At 34.8% G+C, this 13,978-nt stretch overlaps 1 protein-coding gene across 3 annotated transcripts in view; it reads left to right on the top strand.

Annotated features, from left to right (window-relative positions):
- CEP70 (centrosomal protein 70) overlaps positions 1-13,978 on the top strand; it is a 162,087-nt gene that overhangs the window by 109,332 nt on the left and 38,777 nt on the right. For all 3 annotated transcript variants that reach the window (XM_077130247.1, XM_077130245.1, XM_077130246.1), the window contains exon 13: positions 5,015-5,185. In XM_077130247.1, coding sequence (XP_076986362.1) covers positions 5,015-5,185 — 171 coding nt within the window. The remainder of the gene's footprint in view (positions 1-5,014; positions 5,186-13,978) is intronic.

Raw genomic sequence — 13,978 nt, 5'->3', positions numbered from 1 at the left:
GTGTGGCCCTTCCTTGCAATGTGGGACAGAGATCCTAGAATGAGCTGAGACTCAGCATCAAGGGATTGAGAAAAACCCTAGAATGAGCTGAGACCCAGCATCAAGGGACTGAGAAAACCTTCTCAACCAAAAGGGGGAAGAGCGAAACGAGACAAAGTGTCAATGGCTGAGAGATTCCAAACAGTTAGCGTTATCCTGGAGGTTATTCTTAACACATTAGATATATATCACCTTGTTATCCAAGATGTAATGGAAAGGCTGAAGGAAACTGCCTGAAAATGTAGAGCTGTGTTCCAGTAGCCATGTTTCTTGATGATGATTGTATAATGATATAGCTTTCACAATGTGACTGTGTGATTGTGAAAACCTTGTGTCTGATGCTCCTTTTATCTACCTTGTCAACAGACATGTAGAACATATGGAATAAAAATAAATAATAGGGGGAACCAAATGTTAAAATAAATTTAGTTTGAAATGCTAGTGATCAATGAAAGGGAGGGATAAGGGGTATGGTATGTATAATTTTTTTTTCTGTTTTCATTTTATTTCTTTTTCTGTTGTCTTTTTATTTCTTTTTCTGAATTCATGCAAATGTTCTAAGAAATGATTATGATGATGAATATGCAACTATGTGATGATATTGTGAATTACTGACTATATATATAGAACGGAATGGTCATATATTAAGAATGTTGTGTTTCATTGCAAAGAGATGGAAACAGCCAAATTGTCCATCAACAGACGAGTGGCTAAACAAACTGTGGTATATACATACGATGGAATATTATGCAGCATTAAGACAGGATAAACTTATGAAGCATGTAATAACATGGATGGACCTAGAAAACATTATGCTGAGTGAGTCTAGCCAAAAGCTAAAAGACAAATACTGTATGGTCCCAATGATGTGAATCGACACTCGAGGATAAACTTGGAATATGTCATTGGTAACAGAGTTCAGCAGGAGTTAGAAACAGGGTAAGATAATGGGTAATCGGAGCTGATGGAATACAGACGGTGCAATAGGACTAGATACAAAAACTCAAAAATGGACAGTACAATAATACCTAATTGTAAAGTAATCATGTTAAAATACTGAACGAAGCTGCATCCGAGCTATAGGTTTTTGTGTTGTTTTGTTTTGTTTGTTTTGTTCTTATTATTATTACTTTTATTTTTTTCTCTATATTAACATTCTATATCTTTTTCTGTTATACTGCTAGTTCTTCTAAACCGATGCAAATGTACTAAGAAACGATGATCATGCACCTATGTGATGATGTTAAGAATTACTGATTGCATATGTAGAATGGTATGATGTCTAAAAAAAAAAAAATGGTCAGCACAATACTGCCTAATTGTAATGTAATTATCTTGGAACGCTGAATGAAGCTGCATCTGATCTATAGTTTTTTTTGTTTGTTTGTTTTGTTTTTTTTTTTTCTTCTCTTATATATTTTTGTACTTTTTATTTTTACTTGTGTTTTCTCTCTGTGTTATCACTTTATTTCTTTTTCTGTTGTAGTGCTATTTCTTTCTCTAAATCGATGCATATGTACTGAGAAATGATGACCATACACCTATGTGATGATATTAAGAATTACTGATTGCATATGTAGAATGGATTGATTTCTATTGTTGTGTTAGTTAATTTTTTTAATTAATAAAAAAATTAAAAAAAAAAGAATGTTGTGTTTCTTGTAATTTTTTTAATTAATAAATTTAAAAAATAAGAACATGTTCTGCTGTCAGTAATAATTGAGTAGAATAATTAATTTTCCATTAAAATAGAGATTATAATAAAAGTGAAATATTGAAATATACTCTCAAATTTAAAATAAACTAAATAAGCATCAGAATCAATTAGTTGTAGAGGACTAGGGACAGAAATTTAAGATCAAATTAAATTATATCTTGTCTTTATACTGTATAACTGTTAAGTTGAACTTAGTGGTAGAGAAGCAATGGCTTTATTCTTTACCCTTTAAAGAAACTGTTTTAGGTTTCCCTCTCCTCTTCTTGGATGGTATATAACGCAGAGCTCTTTTTTTTTTGTGGTATGTTCATATATTAGAATAAGATATTTAACATTCAGTCCAGGCATCTGTACTATTAGGGAATTATCATTTTTCCTCATGTATAATAATGGTATTACGATTTTGTAGGAGAATATATATCCCTTTTAAGTGACACATGCTTAAATATTTGGGAGTGGAGTAACATATCTGCATTTTCCTCAACTGGTTCAGTAGAAAATATGGGTAGATAGAGCAAATATGGCAAAATGTGAACAATTATTTAATCTAGAGTAGTGATTATATGGGTATTATATTTATTTTCATTTTTTGTGTATACTTGAAATTTTTCATGACAAAAGATGCGAGAAAAAATTTCATTTAAATCACAATAAAAATTCAGTCTCTCATCCAATTCAAACTTTTCATGCAGTTTAGGATCTCACAGCTTTATTGAGTGATTCATGAATTGGCAGCATCCTGTACAGAAATTAGAATTTTTCAGAGCTGTGTCGAGAGAGTAGAAAGGAGGATCAAACATGAAAGCAAGTGAGGAAATGTTCTGATTAGCTGACATTAAGTTCACATTTTACATAAGGGAATCTTACATAGTAAGAAGAAGATAAACATTAATTAATACGATATACTTGTCCATTCTGATAAGCTATCTCTACTGGACCAAAACGGGCTTATCACCAGCAGTTGTTTTTCTGCAACCATGTAGTACATTCCGTTTTCTCAGCAAGCCCTTGCAGGTCAATTGTTTTTGTCTTCTGGAGAGCCCCTTTTTGGAAAGGGGTCCCTCCTTGCAAAACCCAACGTAGGTAGTCATTTTATTTTACTTAATCCTAAACCTACTCTATCTCTTGTCTGACCCATAGTTCTGCAATGCAGTATGGCAAGTAGTTCTAATCTTTTCCTTTCTTCTTTTTGCTCCCCTTCTCTCCTGGGTCTTTGCTACTTCTGGCTTCTCCAGGAATGGCATTAAGGGGTGGGTATTGGGTGAGCATAGAGAGGGAGGGTAGAATCTTTCTTGACTTGTGCTGGTATAATCTAGCACAGGTGCCCTTTGTTTGGCTATTTTCCAAATATTTCTGTTTCTTTTATGGAGAAGGAGAGAGGGAGTAGGGGAAGGAAGGAGGGAAGGAGAGAGAAAGTTGTGTGTATGTGTGTCTTATTCTCTCCTCACCAACTAGGGACCTTGGCAATCTACCATTCTTTATGTAGCCATTGAATTTTCCAAACGACCTCTTATGAATCCTTACCCTCTGCCTGTCTTACACCTTTACTCCCTAGGGCCTTCCCCCTCCCCTGTAGCCATAGGCCCTTCTTTCTCAGAAAAAAAGCAAAGCTTGGCTTTCTTCCAGAGTGTCCACTTGGCCATGGGGTGTATCCTTATCTACCAAAATGCAATTTTCTCTTATTTCTGCCTCTTCTCTTTGCTCTGTTCCGTCTCTATCACTATGTATGTATCAATTTTTTGTGTGTAATAGACCATCCTAAAATGAGTGGTTTAAAATAAAAACATTTTCTTTTTATTGTACATGAACAGCTGGACAGTTCTGTGCATCTTGCCTGGGCTCCCTCATGGATCTTCTGTCAAATGCAAATTTGCTAAGTTGCTCTCTTTCTGGGCACTGAGTGGATATTGGCTCGTAGTGATGGTGATGGGGTGTGTATGTGTATGTGTGTATGTGTGTGTGTTTGTGTGTGTGTACTGGGCCATGTGCCTGTCTTCATCCACCAGTCTAATTTGGAGTTGTCCAAGTGGCAGCAGAAGAGTTCAAAGAGTATAGAAATGACAAAGGCCTTTTGAGGCCTGGGCTCTGAGCTGACTGGCATATCATTACTCCCACTGCATCCTGTGGGCCAAAGCAAGGCACAGAACCCACCCAGATTCAAAGAATAGGAAATAGACACCACTTCTTAATGGGAGGACCTTCGAGGTCACACTTAAAGGAGTTGGGGATATTGGGAGGAGAAATTATTGCAACCATTTTCACAAATGGTCTACTATGAAGTATAAGCCCGTAGGTACTACTAGAGATAAAAGCCTCCTTGTTTCACCACTCCCATCATGGATTAGAATTTTCGCATGAAGTTCAGCTAGTATCAACAACCTGGCATCTTTCTGAATTCTTCCTGCTGCCCTCCTTATTTGTAAAAGGATTATGTTCCTGATCTCATTAATAATTTAATGAAGGGAATTAATTATTTTTTCCATTAAAATAGTACTCAAAGATGAGTTTAAGTATAATAGAAGTGAGGTATTGAAATATAATCTCCTAAATTTAAAAAAGGCAAAAAACTAAACCTGCTTCTAAATAAACATCAAAAGTCAAATTCTCAATAGACCTGTTAGTTGTAGCTTTCTTTGGGGGAGAAAAGGAAAACAAACACAGCATTTTCTACTAATTCTCTACATTTCTTTAAAAAAAACTGTTCTTAGTTAAGCCTCTCTAATGAATTTCACCTTTTCTTATGTAGGCTTGTCACTGGACTTATTTGATCTTAACAAGACCTGCATCATGTGTCCAGAATTCTCTTAAGAATATGTGGGGCTTTAGTATTCATTATCCTTTGTTTGAACTTCAACTGATGCTGCAAGACTACAGGAAGACTTTCTTTTAACATCCTTTAGCTAAAATTTGAGGTGATAGAAATAGCGACATGGAGAGACCATTGACTGGGATGTCTGGGTAATTATCCTTCCCTATATGGATTATAATAGGTCATTCATAACTGATTTCAAATCTAATTCATTTTAGTTTTTTTATGAAGTCTGTGGTCTTCCTTATAAGAACTCACATGTTTACTAGTGTTGATGAGAATATTGTACTATCAAAAGATTACAACTGTCAGTCTCAGTAAACATCTTCTTAATACCTAAAATTAATTCTGAAAGCTGTGTTACATTAGCATATAAAGTACTCCCTTAACATATCACTTTATAGGACTGGAGCAAGCATTTTGACTAAAACCATTGTCTTTTTTTAAAGGTACTGTGCAGCATCAATTCAATTATTCACAATCCAAGAGCTCCAGTAATAATTTACAAACAGAGCAAAGGAGGAGCCCAACAATTTAATAAAGATCTTGTTCAGGATTGTGGATTTGAGCATCTTGTTCCTATAATAGAAATGTGGGCAGATCAGCTGACATCCCTGAAGGTAAGAAGCTGAACAGTCTTTATATGTTTTGAAAATCTGTTGGAGTCTACAGCATTATTAATAGGACTAGGCTTATTTTTGTTTTTCACTATAAGTCTGAAAAAGCATAGCTAAAACTTGAATCTTGTTATTTACATATCAGTTTCTTTCCTGTCTTTTAACCACATTCATATATATAAATCAGTGCTATTAATTACATTCAGATGTTCTTTTTTACAGCTGAATAATTTTCCTCTGTGTGTATATACAGCATTTTGTTTATCCATTCATTGGTTGTTCAGCACTTAGGTTGCATCATCTTTTGGCAATTGTGAACAATCCCACTATGAACATTGATATACAAATAGCTGTTCAACTTCCTGCTTTCAGTACTTCTAAGTATATACCTAGTAGTGGGATTACAAGATCATATGATAATTTGATACTTTACTTTCTGAGGAACTGCCAAACTTCTTCCACAGTGGCTGCACCATTTTACATTCCCACCAATAATTAATTCGTGTTGCTCTTTCTCTACATCTTCTCCAAAACTTGTAATTTTCTGTTTTTTTTTATAGTAATGATTCTAGTGAGTGTAAAAATCATATCTCACTGTGGTTTTCATTTGCATTTTCCTAATGTCTAATGATGCTGAGCAACTTTTCCTGTGCCTTTTGGCCATTTCTGTATCTTCTTTGGAGAAATGTTTACCCAAGACTTTTGCCCATGTAATTGGGCTGTTTGCTTATTGTTGTTGAGTTGAAGAACTTTTTTTTAATCTGTTCTAGATATTAAACCCTTATTGGATATGTGGTTTCCAATTATTTTCTCCAATTCTGTAGGTTGTCATTTTATTTTCATTATAAAGTTCTTTGAAGCACGAGAGTTTTTAATTTTGATGAGATTCCATGTTTCTGTCTTTTTATTTTACTGTTCAAGCTTTGCTTAACACAAAGTCCTTAAAATGCTTCCTGACATTTTCTTCTAGGAGTTCTGCCTCTTGTATTAATGTCTTTGACCCATTTTGATTGATTTTTGTATAAGATGTGAAGTAGGATTCCACCTTTATTCTTTTGCAAATGGAAATCCAATTTCCTGCACCTTTTGTTGAAGAGACTATTCTTTCCCAATTGAGTGGTCTTTGCCCCCTTGTCAAAAATCAGTTGGCCATAAATATGAGGGTTGATTTCTGAGCTCTCAGTTTGATTCCAGTGGTTTGTATGTCTGTCCTTATGCTAGTACCATGTTGCTTGGATTACTGTGGCTTTGTAACAAGTTTTAGGATCAGAAAGTGTGAGTGCTCCAACTTTGTTCTTCTTTTTCAAGATGGCTCTGACTATTTGGGGCCCCTCACCTTTACATATAAATTTTATGATTGGCTTTTCCATTTTGGCGAAGAAGGTTGTTGGAATTTTTATTGGAATTGTGTTGAATCTGTAAATTGCTTTGGGTAGCATTGATATCTTAGACATATTTAGTCTTCCAATCTATGAGCATGGAATATACTTCTGTTATGTCTTCTTTGATTTCTTTTAGCAATGTTTTGGACTTTGTGTACGAGTCCCTTAAATCCTTAGTTAGATTTATATCTAGGTATTCTTTTCTTTTAGTTGCTATTATGAATGGAATTCTTTCCTTGATTTCTTCTTCTGATTGTTTAGCGCTTTTGTATACAAATAGCACTGATCATTAGGTGTTGATCTTGTACCCTGCCACTTTGCTGAATTCATTTATTATCTTTGTTGTGGACTTTGGAGATTTTCTGTATAGAGGATCATATCATCAGAGGGAAAGCTTTACATCTTCCTTTCCAATTTGTATGCCTTTTATTTCTTTTTCTTGACTAATTGTTCTAGGTAAAATATCCAGTACAATGGTGAATAACGGTGGTGACAATGGTTATCTTTGTCTCGTTCCAGATCTTAGAGGGACAGCTTTCAGTCTTTCACTGTTGAGTATGATGTTAGCTGTGGATTTTTCACATGACCTTTATCATGTTGATATATTCCTAGTGTTCTGAGTGTTTTGTTTTTTGTTTGTTTGTTTTTTGGCATGTACAGGCACTGGGAACTGAACCTGTTCTCAGTGTTTTTATCAAGAAAGAGTTGGGTTTTGACAAATGCCTTTTCTGCATCAATTGAGATGATTATGAGGTGTTTTTTTTTTCATTCTGTTAATGTAGTGTATTACATGAATTGATTTTCTTATATTGAGCTACCCTTGCATACCTGGGATAAATCCCATATAAGTATGGCATATAAATCTTTTTGATGTCCTGTTGGAATCAGTTTGCTAGTATTTTGTTGAGGATTTTTTACATTTTAATTCGTAAGAGGTAATAGTCTCTAATTTTCTTTTCAGGTGATATATTTCTCTTTATTCATTCATCACATTGAATGAATTCGTTAGTATTCCCTTCTCTTTAATTTTTTGCAAAAGTTTGAACAGAATTCATACTAATTCTTCATGGAATGTTTGGTAAAATTCACTTGTGAAGCCATCTGGTCCTGGGCTTTTCCTTTTTGGGAGGTTTTTGATTATTGATTCAATCTCTTCACTAGTTATTGGTTTGTTGAGATCGTTTTCTTTTTGATACGGTGTAAGCAGTTTGTATATTTCTAGGAATTGTCCATTTCATTTAACTTATCTAATTTGTTGGCATACAGTTGTTCATAGTATCCTCTTATAGTCCTTTTTATTTCTGTGGGGTTGGCAGGAATGTCCCCCTTTTTTATTTTTTATTTTATTTGTATCCTTTCCCTTTTTGTCAGTTTAACCAAAGGTTGCCAGTTTTATTCCTCTGTTTAAAGAACCGATTTTTGACTTTGCTGATTCTTTGTATTTTTTTTAAAATCCTCTATTTTGCTGGAGGGAACTCCCTGAAAGCTGGAGGGAACTGCCTGAAAATGCAGAGCTGTGTTCCTATAGCCATGTTTCTTGAAGATGATTGTATAATGATATAGCATTCACAAGGTGACTGTGTGATTGTGAAAACCTTGTGTCTGATGCTCCTTTTATCTACCTTATCAACAGATAAGTAAAACATATGGAATAAAAATAAATAATAGGGGGAACAAATGTTAAAATAAATTTAGATTGAAATGCTAGAGATCTATGAAAGGGAGGGGTAAGGAATATGGTATGTATGAATTTTTTTCTGTTGTCTTTTTATTTCTTTTTCTGAATTGATGCAAATGTTCTAAGAAATGATCATGATGATGAATATGCAACTATGTGAAGATATTGTGAATTACTGATTATATATGTAAAATGGAATGATTGTAAGTTAAGAATGTTTGTGTTTGTTATATTTTTTAAAAATTTAAAAATTAATAAAAAAAGAAAAAAATTCTCTATTTCATTTACATATACTTTAATCTTTTTTATTTCCTTCCTCTGCTTGCTTTGGATTCAGTTTGCTCTTTTTGTAATTCTTCCCATTTTGATGTTAGATCTCTGATTTGAAATCTTTCTTATTTTTAAATATAAGAATTTAGAGCTATAAATTTCCCTCACAGCACTGCCTTTGCTGCATTCCATAAGTTTTGTTATGTTGTATTTTCATTTTCATTCACCTTAAGGTAGTTTCTGATTGACCTTTTGATTTCCTCTTTAACCCATTAATTGTTTAAGGATGCATTATTTAGTTTCCACATGTTTGTGAATTTTCCATTTCTCGTTCTGTAATTGATTTCTAGCCATTCCGTTGTAGTTAGAGATATACGGTTTTATGATTTCAATATTTTTAAATTTATCAAGACTTGTTATATGACCTAAGATATGGTGTATCCTGGAGAATGATCCTTGTGTACTCGAGAAGAATGTATATTCTGGTGTTTTTGCCTGAAGTGTTCAATATACATCTGATAAGTTTAGTGGGTCTAGAGTTTCATTCATGTCTGTGTTTCCTTATTGCTCTTCTGTCTAAATGTTCTGTTCCTTATTGAAACTAGTATAACAAAGTCTTCTACTATTAATATAGAATCATCTATTTCTCCCTTCAAATCTGTAAGTTTTTGCTTATATTTTGGGTCTCTGCTATTAGTTGCATATGTATTCATAACCGTTACATCTTCTTGTTGAAATGACATCTTTATTAGTATATAAAGACCATCATTGCCTCTTGTAACACTTCATGACTTAATGTCAAATGTATCTGCTATTAGCATAGGTACTCCAGCTCTTTTTTGGTTAATAACCTGTATGGTAAATTTTTTCTATCCTTTCACTTTCAGCCTACTTGTGTCTTTGAATTTAAAGTGTCTCCCTTATAAACAGCATATAGTTGGGTCATGCTTTTTTATTCAGTCTGCCAATCTCTGTCTTTTGACTGGAGAACTTAATCCATTTACATTTAAAGTCACTACTGATGATAGAGGACTTTCTTCTGCCATTTTGCTGTTCTGTCTTTATAAGCTTTATACTTTTTTTAACCCTCAATTCTTCCATTAATTTCATACTCATCTGAATTTTTTTGGTACCATTTTGATTCCCTTCTTCTCTCTGTAATATATTTTTCATATATTTTCCTTGTGAGTTACCATGGGGTTAAAATTTACATCCTAAATATATAACAGTCATATTTGATTTGATATCAACTTGACTTCAATAGCATATACATACACTTTTCCAGTACCCCTCTATGCCACCACCTATTCTGGTAGTTGTCACAAATTAAATCTTTTTCTGTCATATATCCAAAACTATAGATATATCATTACTTTTTATGCATCTACTTTTTAGTACCTGGAGGAAGTAGGAAGTGGAGTTACATACCAAAAAGTACAATACAATAGTACTGGCATTTATATTTACCCATATGGTTACCTTTACCAGAAGTTTTTATTTCTTTTTATTGCTGTAGTGTCCTCTCTTTTCAGTCTGAAGAATTCCCTTTTGCATTGCTTGTAGGACCAGTCTAATGGTGATGACCTCCCTCAGCTTTTGTTTATCTGGGAATGTCTTAATTTCTCCCTCGTTTTTGAAAGAAAGTTCTTGCTGGATATAAAATTCTTGGTTGACCACTGTTTTCTCTCAGGACTTAAAATATTTCAACCCACTGTCTTCTTGCCTCCATGGTTTCTGATGAGAAATTGGCACTCAATCTAATTCGGACTCCCTTATACATAGCATGTTGCTTTTCTCTTGCAGCTTTCAGAGCTCTCACCTTGTCTTTTGCATTCAACAGTTTGATTTTTATGTGACAAGGCATATTTCTCTTTAATTTTATCCTATTTGGTATCTCTGGGCTTCTTGAATGTGCATATTCCCATCTTTTGCTAAATTTGAGAAGTGCTATGTTGTTATTTCATTGAATATTCCTTCTGCCCCTTTCTTTCTTTCTTTTCTTGCTGGGATTCTCATATTGCATATATTGGCATGTTTGATGTCTCCAGGTCTTGTAGGCTCTTTTTGCTTTCTATAATTCTCTTTTCTTTCTGCTCCTCAGCCTGACTCATTTCTGTTGTTTTGCCTCTGAATTCACTGATTATTTCTTCTGCCAGCTCCAATCTGCTATTGAAACCTTCTTGGAATTTTTCCTCAACCCCAGTATTTCTGTCTGGTTCCTTTTTAAAAAATATCTAATTCTTTTTTTTTCACTTAAAAAAAAACTTTTTTATTGTGTAGTATAACATATATACAAAGCAGGGAAATAAAAAAGCAATAGTTTTCAGAGTATTCTTCAGCACATAGTCACAGGACATTCCAGAGTTTGTCATGGACTACCATATGATCCTCTCAGATTTTTTGCCTTCTAACTGCTCCAAAATATAGGAGGCTAGAAGGCTGAAATATTAAAAGTATCTAATTCTTTATTGAGATTCTCATATTATTCTTTTGTTATTTTTCTGATAACCTTTCATTCTTTCCTATATTTTCCTTCATCTCCTTGAGCACATTATAAAGATCATTTTTAAAAAGTCTTTGTTGGTTATGTCTGTAGTCTGGTCTTCTTTGATGTTTTCTGATTTGTTGTCCTCTTCCTTTGGATGGGCCATCATTTCTTGTTTCTTTATCTTGTGATCTTGTGTTGTATACTGTACGTTTTAATATTTTAAAATGTGAACTGTGGGATTTATTTTCTGAGATGTCTGTTTCTTGAGTTTATGTACAGCTAGTGATATGACAGAGATTTTCTTGAGTATCTGTTGCTAACAAAGCTGAGCAAACCTAGGTTAGAAACACTTTTCCCCATCTCTGCAAATTTGTTTTGCATTGGCTGGTGTTATCCATCAGAGTTCAACCTTCCTTTCAGGAAAGTAAATCCAAGGCATATGTAAACTACAGGGTTCTCCCTGTTGTGTGTGTGTGTGTGTGTGTGTGTGTGTGTGTGTGTGTGTGTGTGTGTGTGTGTGTGTGTGCCTTTGCCTTGTTCAAGCCTCATGCTTGCTAGTGGCCTTAGCGGTTCCCCTGTTTAGAGGAATTTGAATGCCCCTCTACTTCCCAGTAAACAAACCTTCTCTCTTCAGGGTGTTCCACTACAGAACTTAAAACAGGTATGCCTTTTCCAGGCCATATACCTCAATTGTGTCTTACACTGCTTTCTCTGTCTGAAACTGATTTTGTCTGGAGAACAAATTCTGGGAGGGCAACGGGCCAGAGAGGAATTTTCCAAGTCTTTCCTACTTGGACAAGGCCAGTGACCCACTAAAGGAGTGCAAGTCAGCTTCAAACTGCCATGGGGAAGGGATGAGTGAGGGGCCAGGAAGGGCACCAGGGACTTCTTCCAACTCTCCCCAAGGCTATACTTTCTTGACCTTGGCCTGCCCACCAAATGCATCCTGTCAGCTGTCCTCCTCACTTCTGAGGAGGCATGCTGTCTATAATTCTCCACTGCCTCCTTTGTCCTGGGCAGGTTGGAACAATCATTGTGATAGAGTCCGGCCTCCATCAATCCGAAGTGGCTAACCAAAAGCAGTGATCAGTGATCGGACCTCATGTCTATCACCTCCCTGCCACCTCAGATCTTGGAAAACGAGGTTTCTATATTCCTCTGGCACCAGAAACTATGCCAGGTACTGGACTCCATTGTTGCCTGCATGATGGACAACAGTAACCATCATAGGCAGAGAGCCTTTCATTTTATTTGCCACAATTTATCAGCCTCCTTTTTTCTGCACTTCCCTGGATGCTCTGGAGTGTTCCACTGGACTCCAAAGTTTTGAAGTACATGATTCAGACATTTCCTGCCTATTTAATAGTTCACATGGTGGGACTGATTCCTGGATCTTCCTACTCTAACATCTTCCCACAATTCCTTACATATCTACTTCAAGTACTACCTACTTGATGTCATCATTATTGTAGGCTTTACCTCCTCTGAAGTCCTATCAAAGAAAACATTTTGCAGGCCCATTGCCTGTTTGAAAATCTGTAGTGGATTCACTTTTGTATTTCCAGGCCCTCCCCTGTTCTACATTCATCTCCCTACCATTGGTATGCCCATGCTACAGATTTTCCTGGCTATTATACCCTTCAGGTGTTATGCCTTATCCTTGACTTCATTTTTTTTTAATTTTTATTTTGAAATAATTTCAAACTTACAGGACAGTTACAGAAATAATACCAATCCCATACAGAGACCTCTAGCATATCCCCTACCCAGATACCCAGATCCACCAACTTTTAACGTTTTGCCACATTTGCCATGTCATTCTGTCTACCCATCTGTCTGTCTATCTATTTTCTCAACATTTGAGAGTAGGTTGTATACATCATGCTCCTTGAACACATTATACTTCCATGTACATTTCCCAAGAACAAGGGTATGCACTTATGTAACCACCTTAAGTGCAATTAACACATTCAAGAAATTTAACATTGATATAAGATTTACAGTCTATGCTCCAGTTTTTTTGTTTTTTTTTTTTAGTATGTCCCAATAATGTATTTTGGGGCATCTGTTCCTCCACTATTAGATCCAGTCTTGGAATTTGTGTTGCCTTTAGTTCTTCTTGCCTTTTTAATCTCTATCTTTCTGTTTTTTGAGCATATAAACATATATACAACATGAACTTTCCCATCTCAGCAATCCCAAACATATAATTCAGTGGGATTAATCATACTCACAATATTGTGCTTCTTTCACTGCCATCCATTACCAGAACTTTCCCATCACCCCAAAGAGAAACCCTGCACCCATTATGCATGAACTCCCCTTTCTCCCTCCTTTAACATCCTAAATACCAAACTAACTTCAATAGCATAACTCACTACTTTCCTGTACCCCTACACTCCCCCATTTTTATGTACTTCTTGTCACAAATTAGATATTTATACATTATAAGTCCAAAATCATTGATTTATCATTATATTTTATTCATTTGCTTTTTAGATCCTGTAGGCTTTCATTTCATTTTAATTGGGATAGTTTCTCTCTCTCCATATTTTTAATTATTTTTGTTTTGTCAGAACTGAGCATGTCTCCACATTTGTCTAATCTCTAGATCAGATAATAATCAGATAGCAGCCAGTCATACTCACCTATCTTATGTATCAATGGAAAATATAACATCTCATTTATAGAGTTATTGTGTATTCTCTATTGTAAATCATTAGGTTTGCTCAGTTTCTGCTGACTCATTCACTGAAAGTGAGTAATATGTAACTTCCATGCCTTTGAATATCTAATATATATATATATATATATAGTGCTGCCTCTGTTAATGAAGATGAGATTCATTAAATAGCATTTGTGAAAAGAAGGCTTATTACATGAAATATAAATTATGTAGACGACATCTTTAAGAATGTGTTAGCTCTATGAAGACAGAGATTGTCTTTTTTGTTCTTTCATATATTGCATGGATCTTC

The sequence above is a fragment of the Tamandua tetradactyla genome, chromosome 15 (assembly GCF_023851605.1).
Source record: "Tamandua tetradactyla isolate mTamTet1 chromosome 15, mTamTet1.pri, whole genome shotgun sequence".
Taxonomy (NCBI): Eukaryota; Metazoa; Chordata; class Mammalia; order Pilosa; family Myrmecophagidae; genus Tamandua; species Tamandua tetradactyla.
The sequence above is the reverse complement of the archived record's forward strand: the minus strand, read 5'-3'. Positions and strand labels throughout refer to the sequence as shown.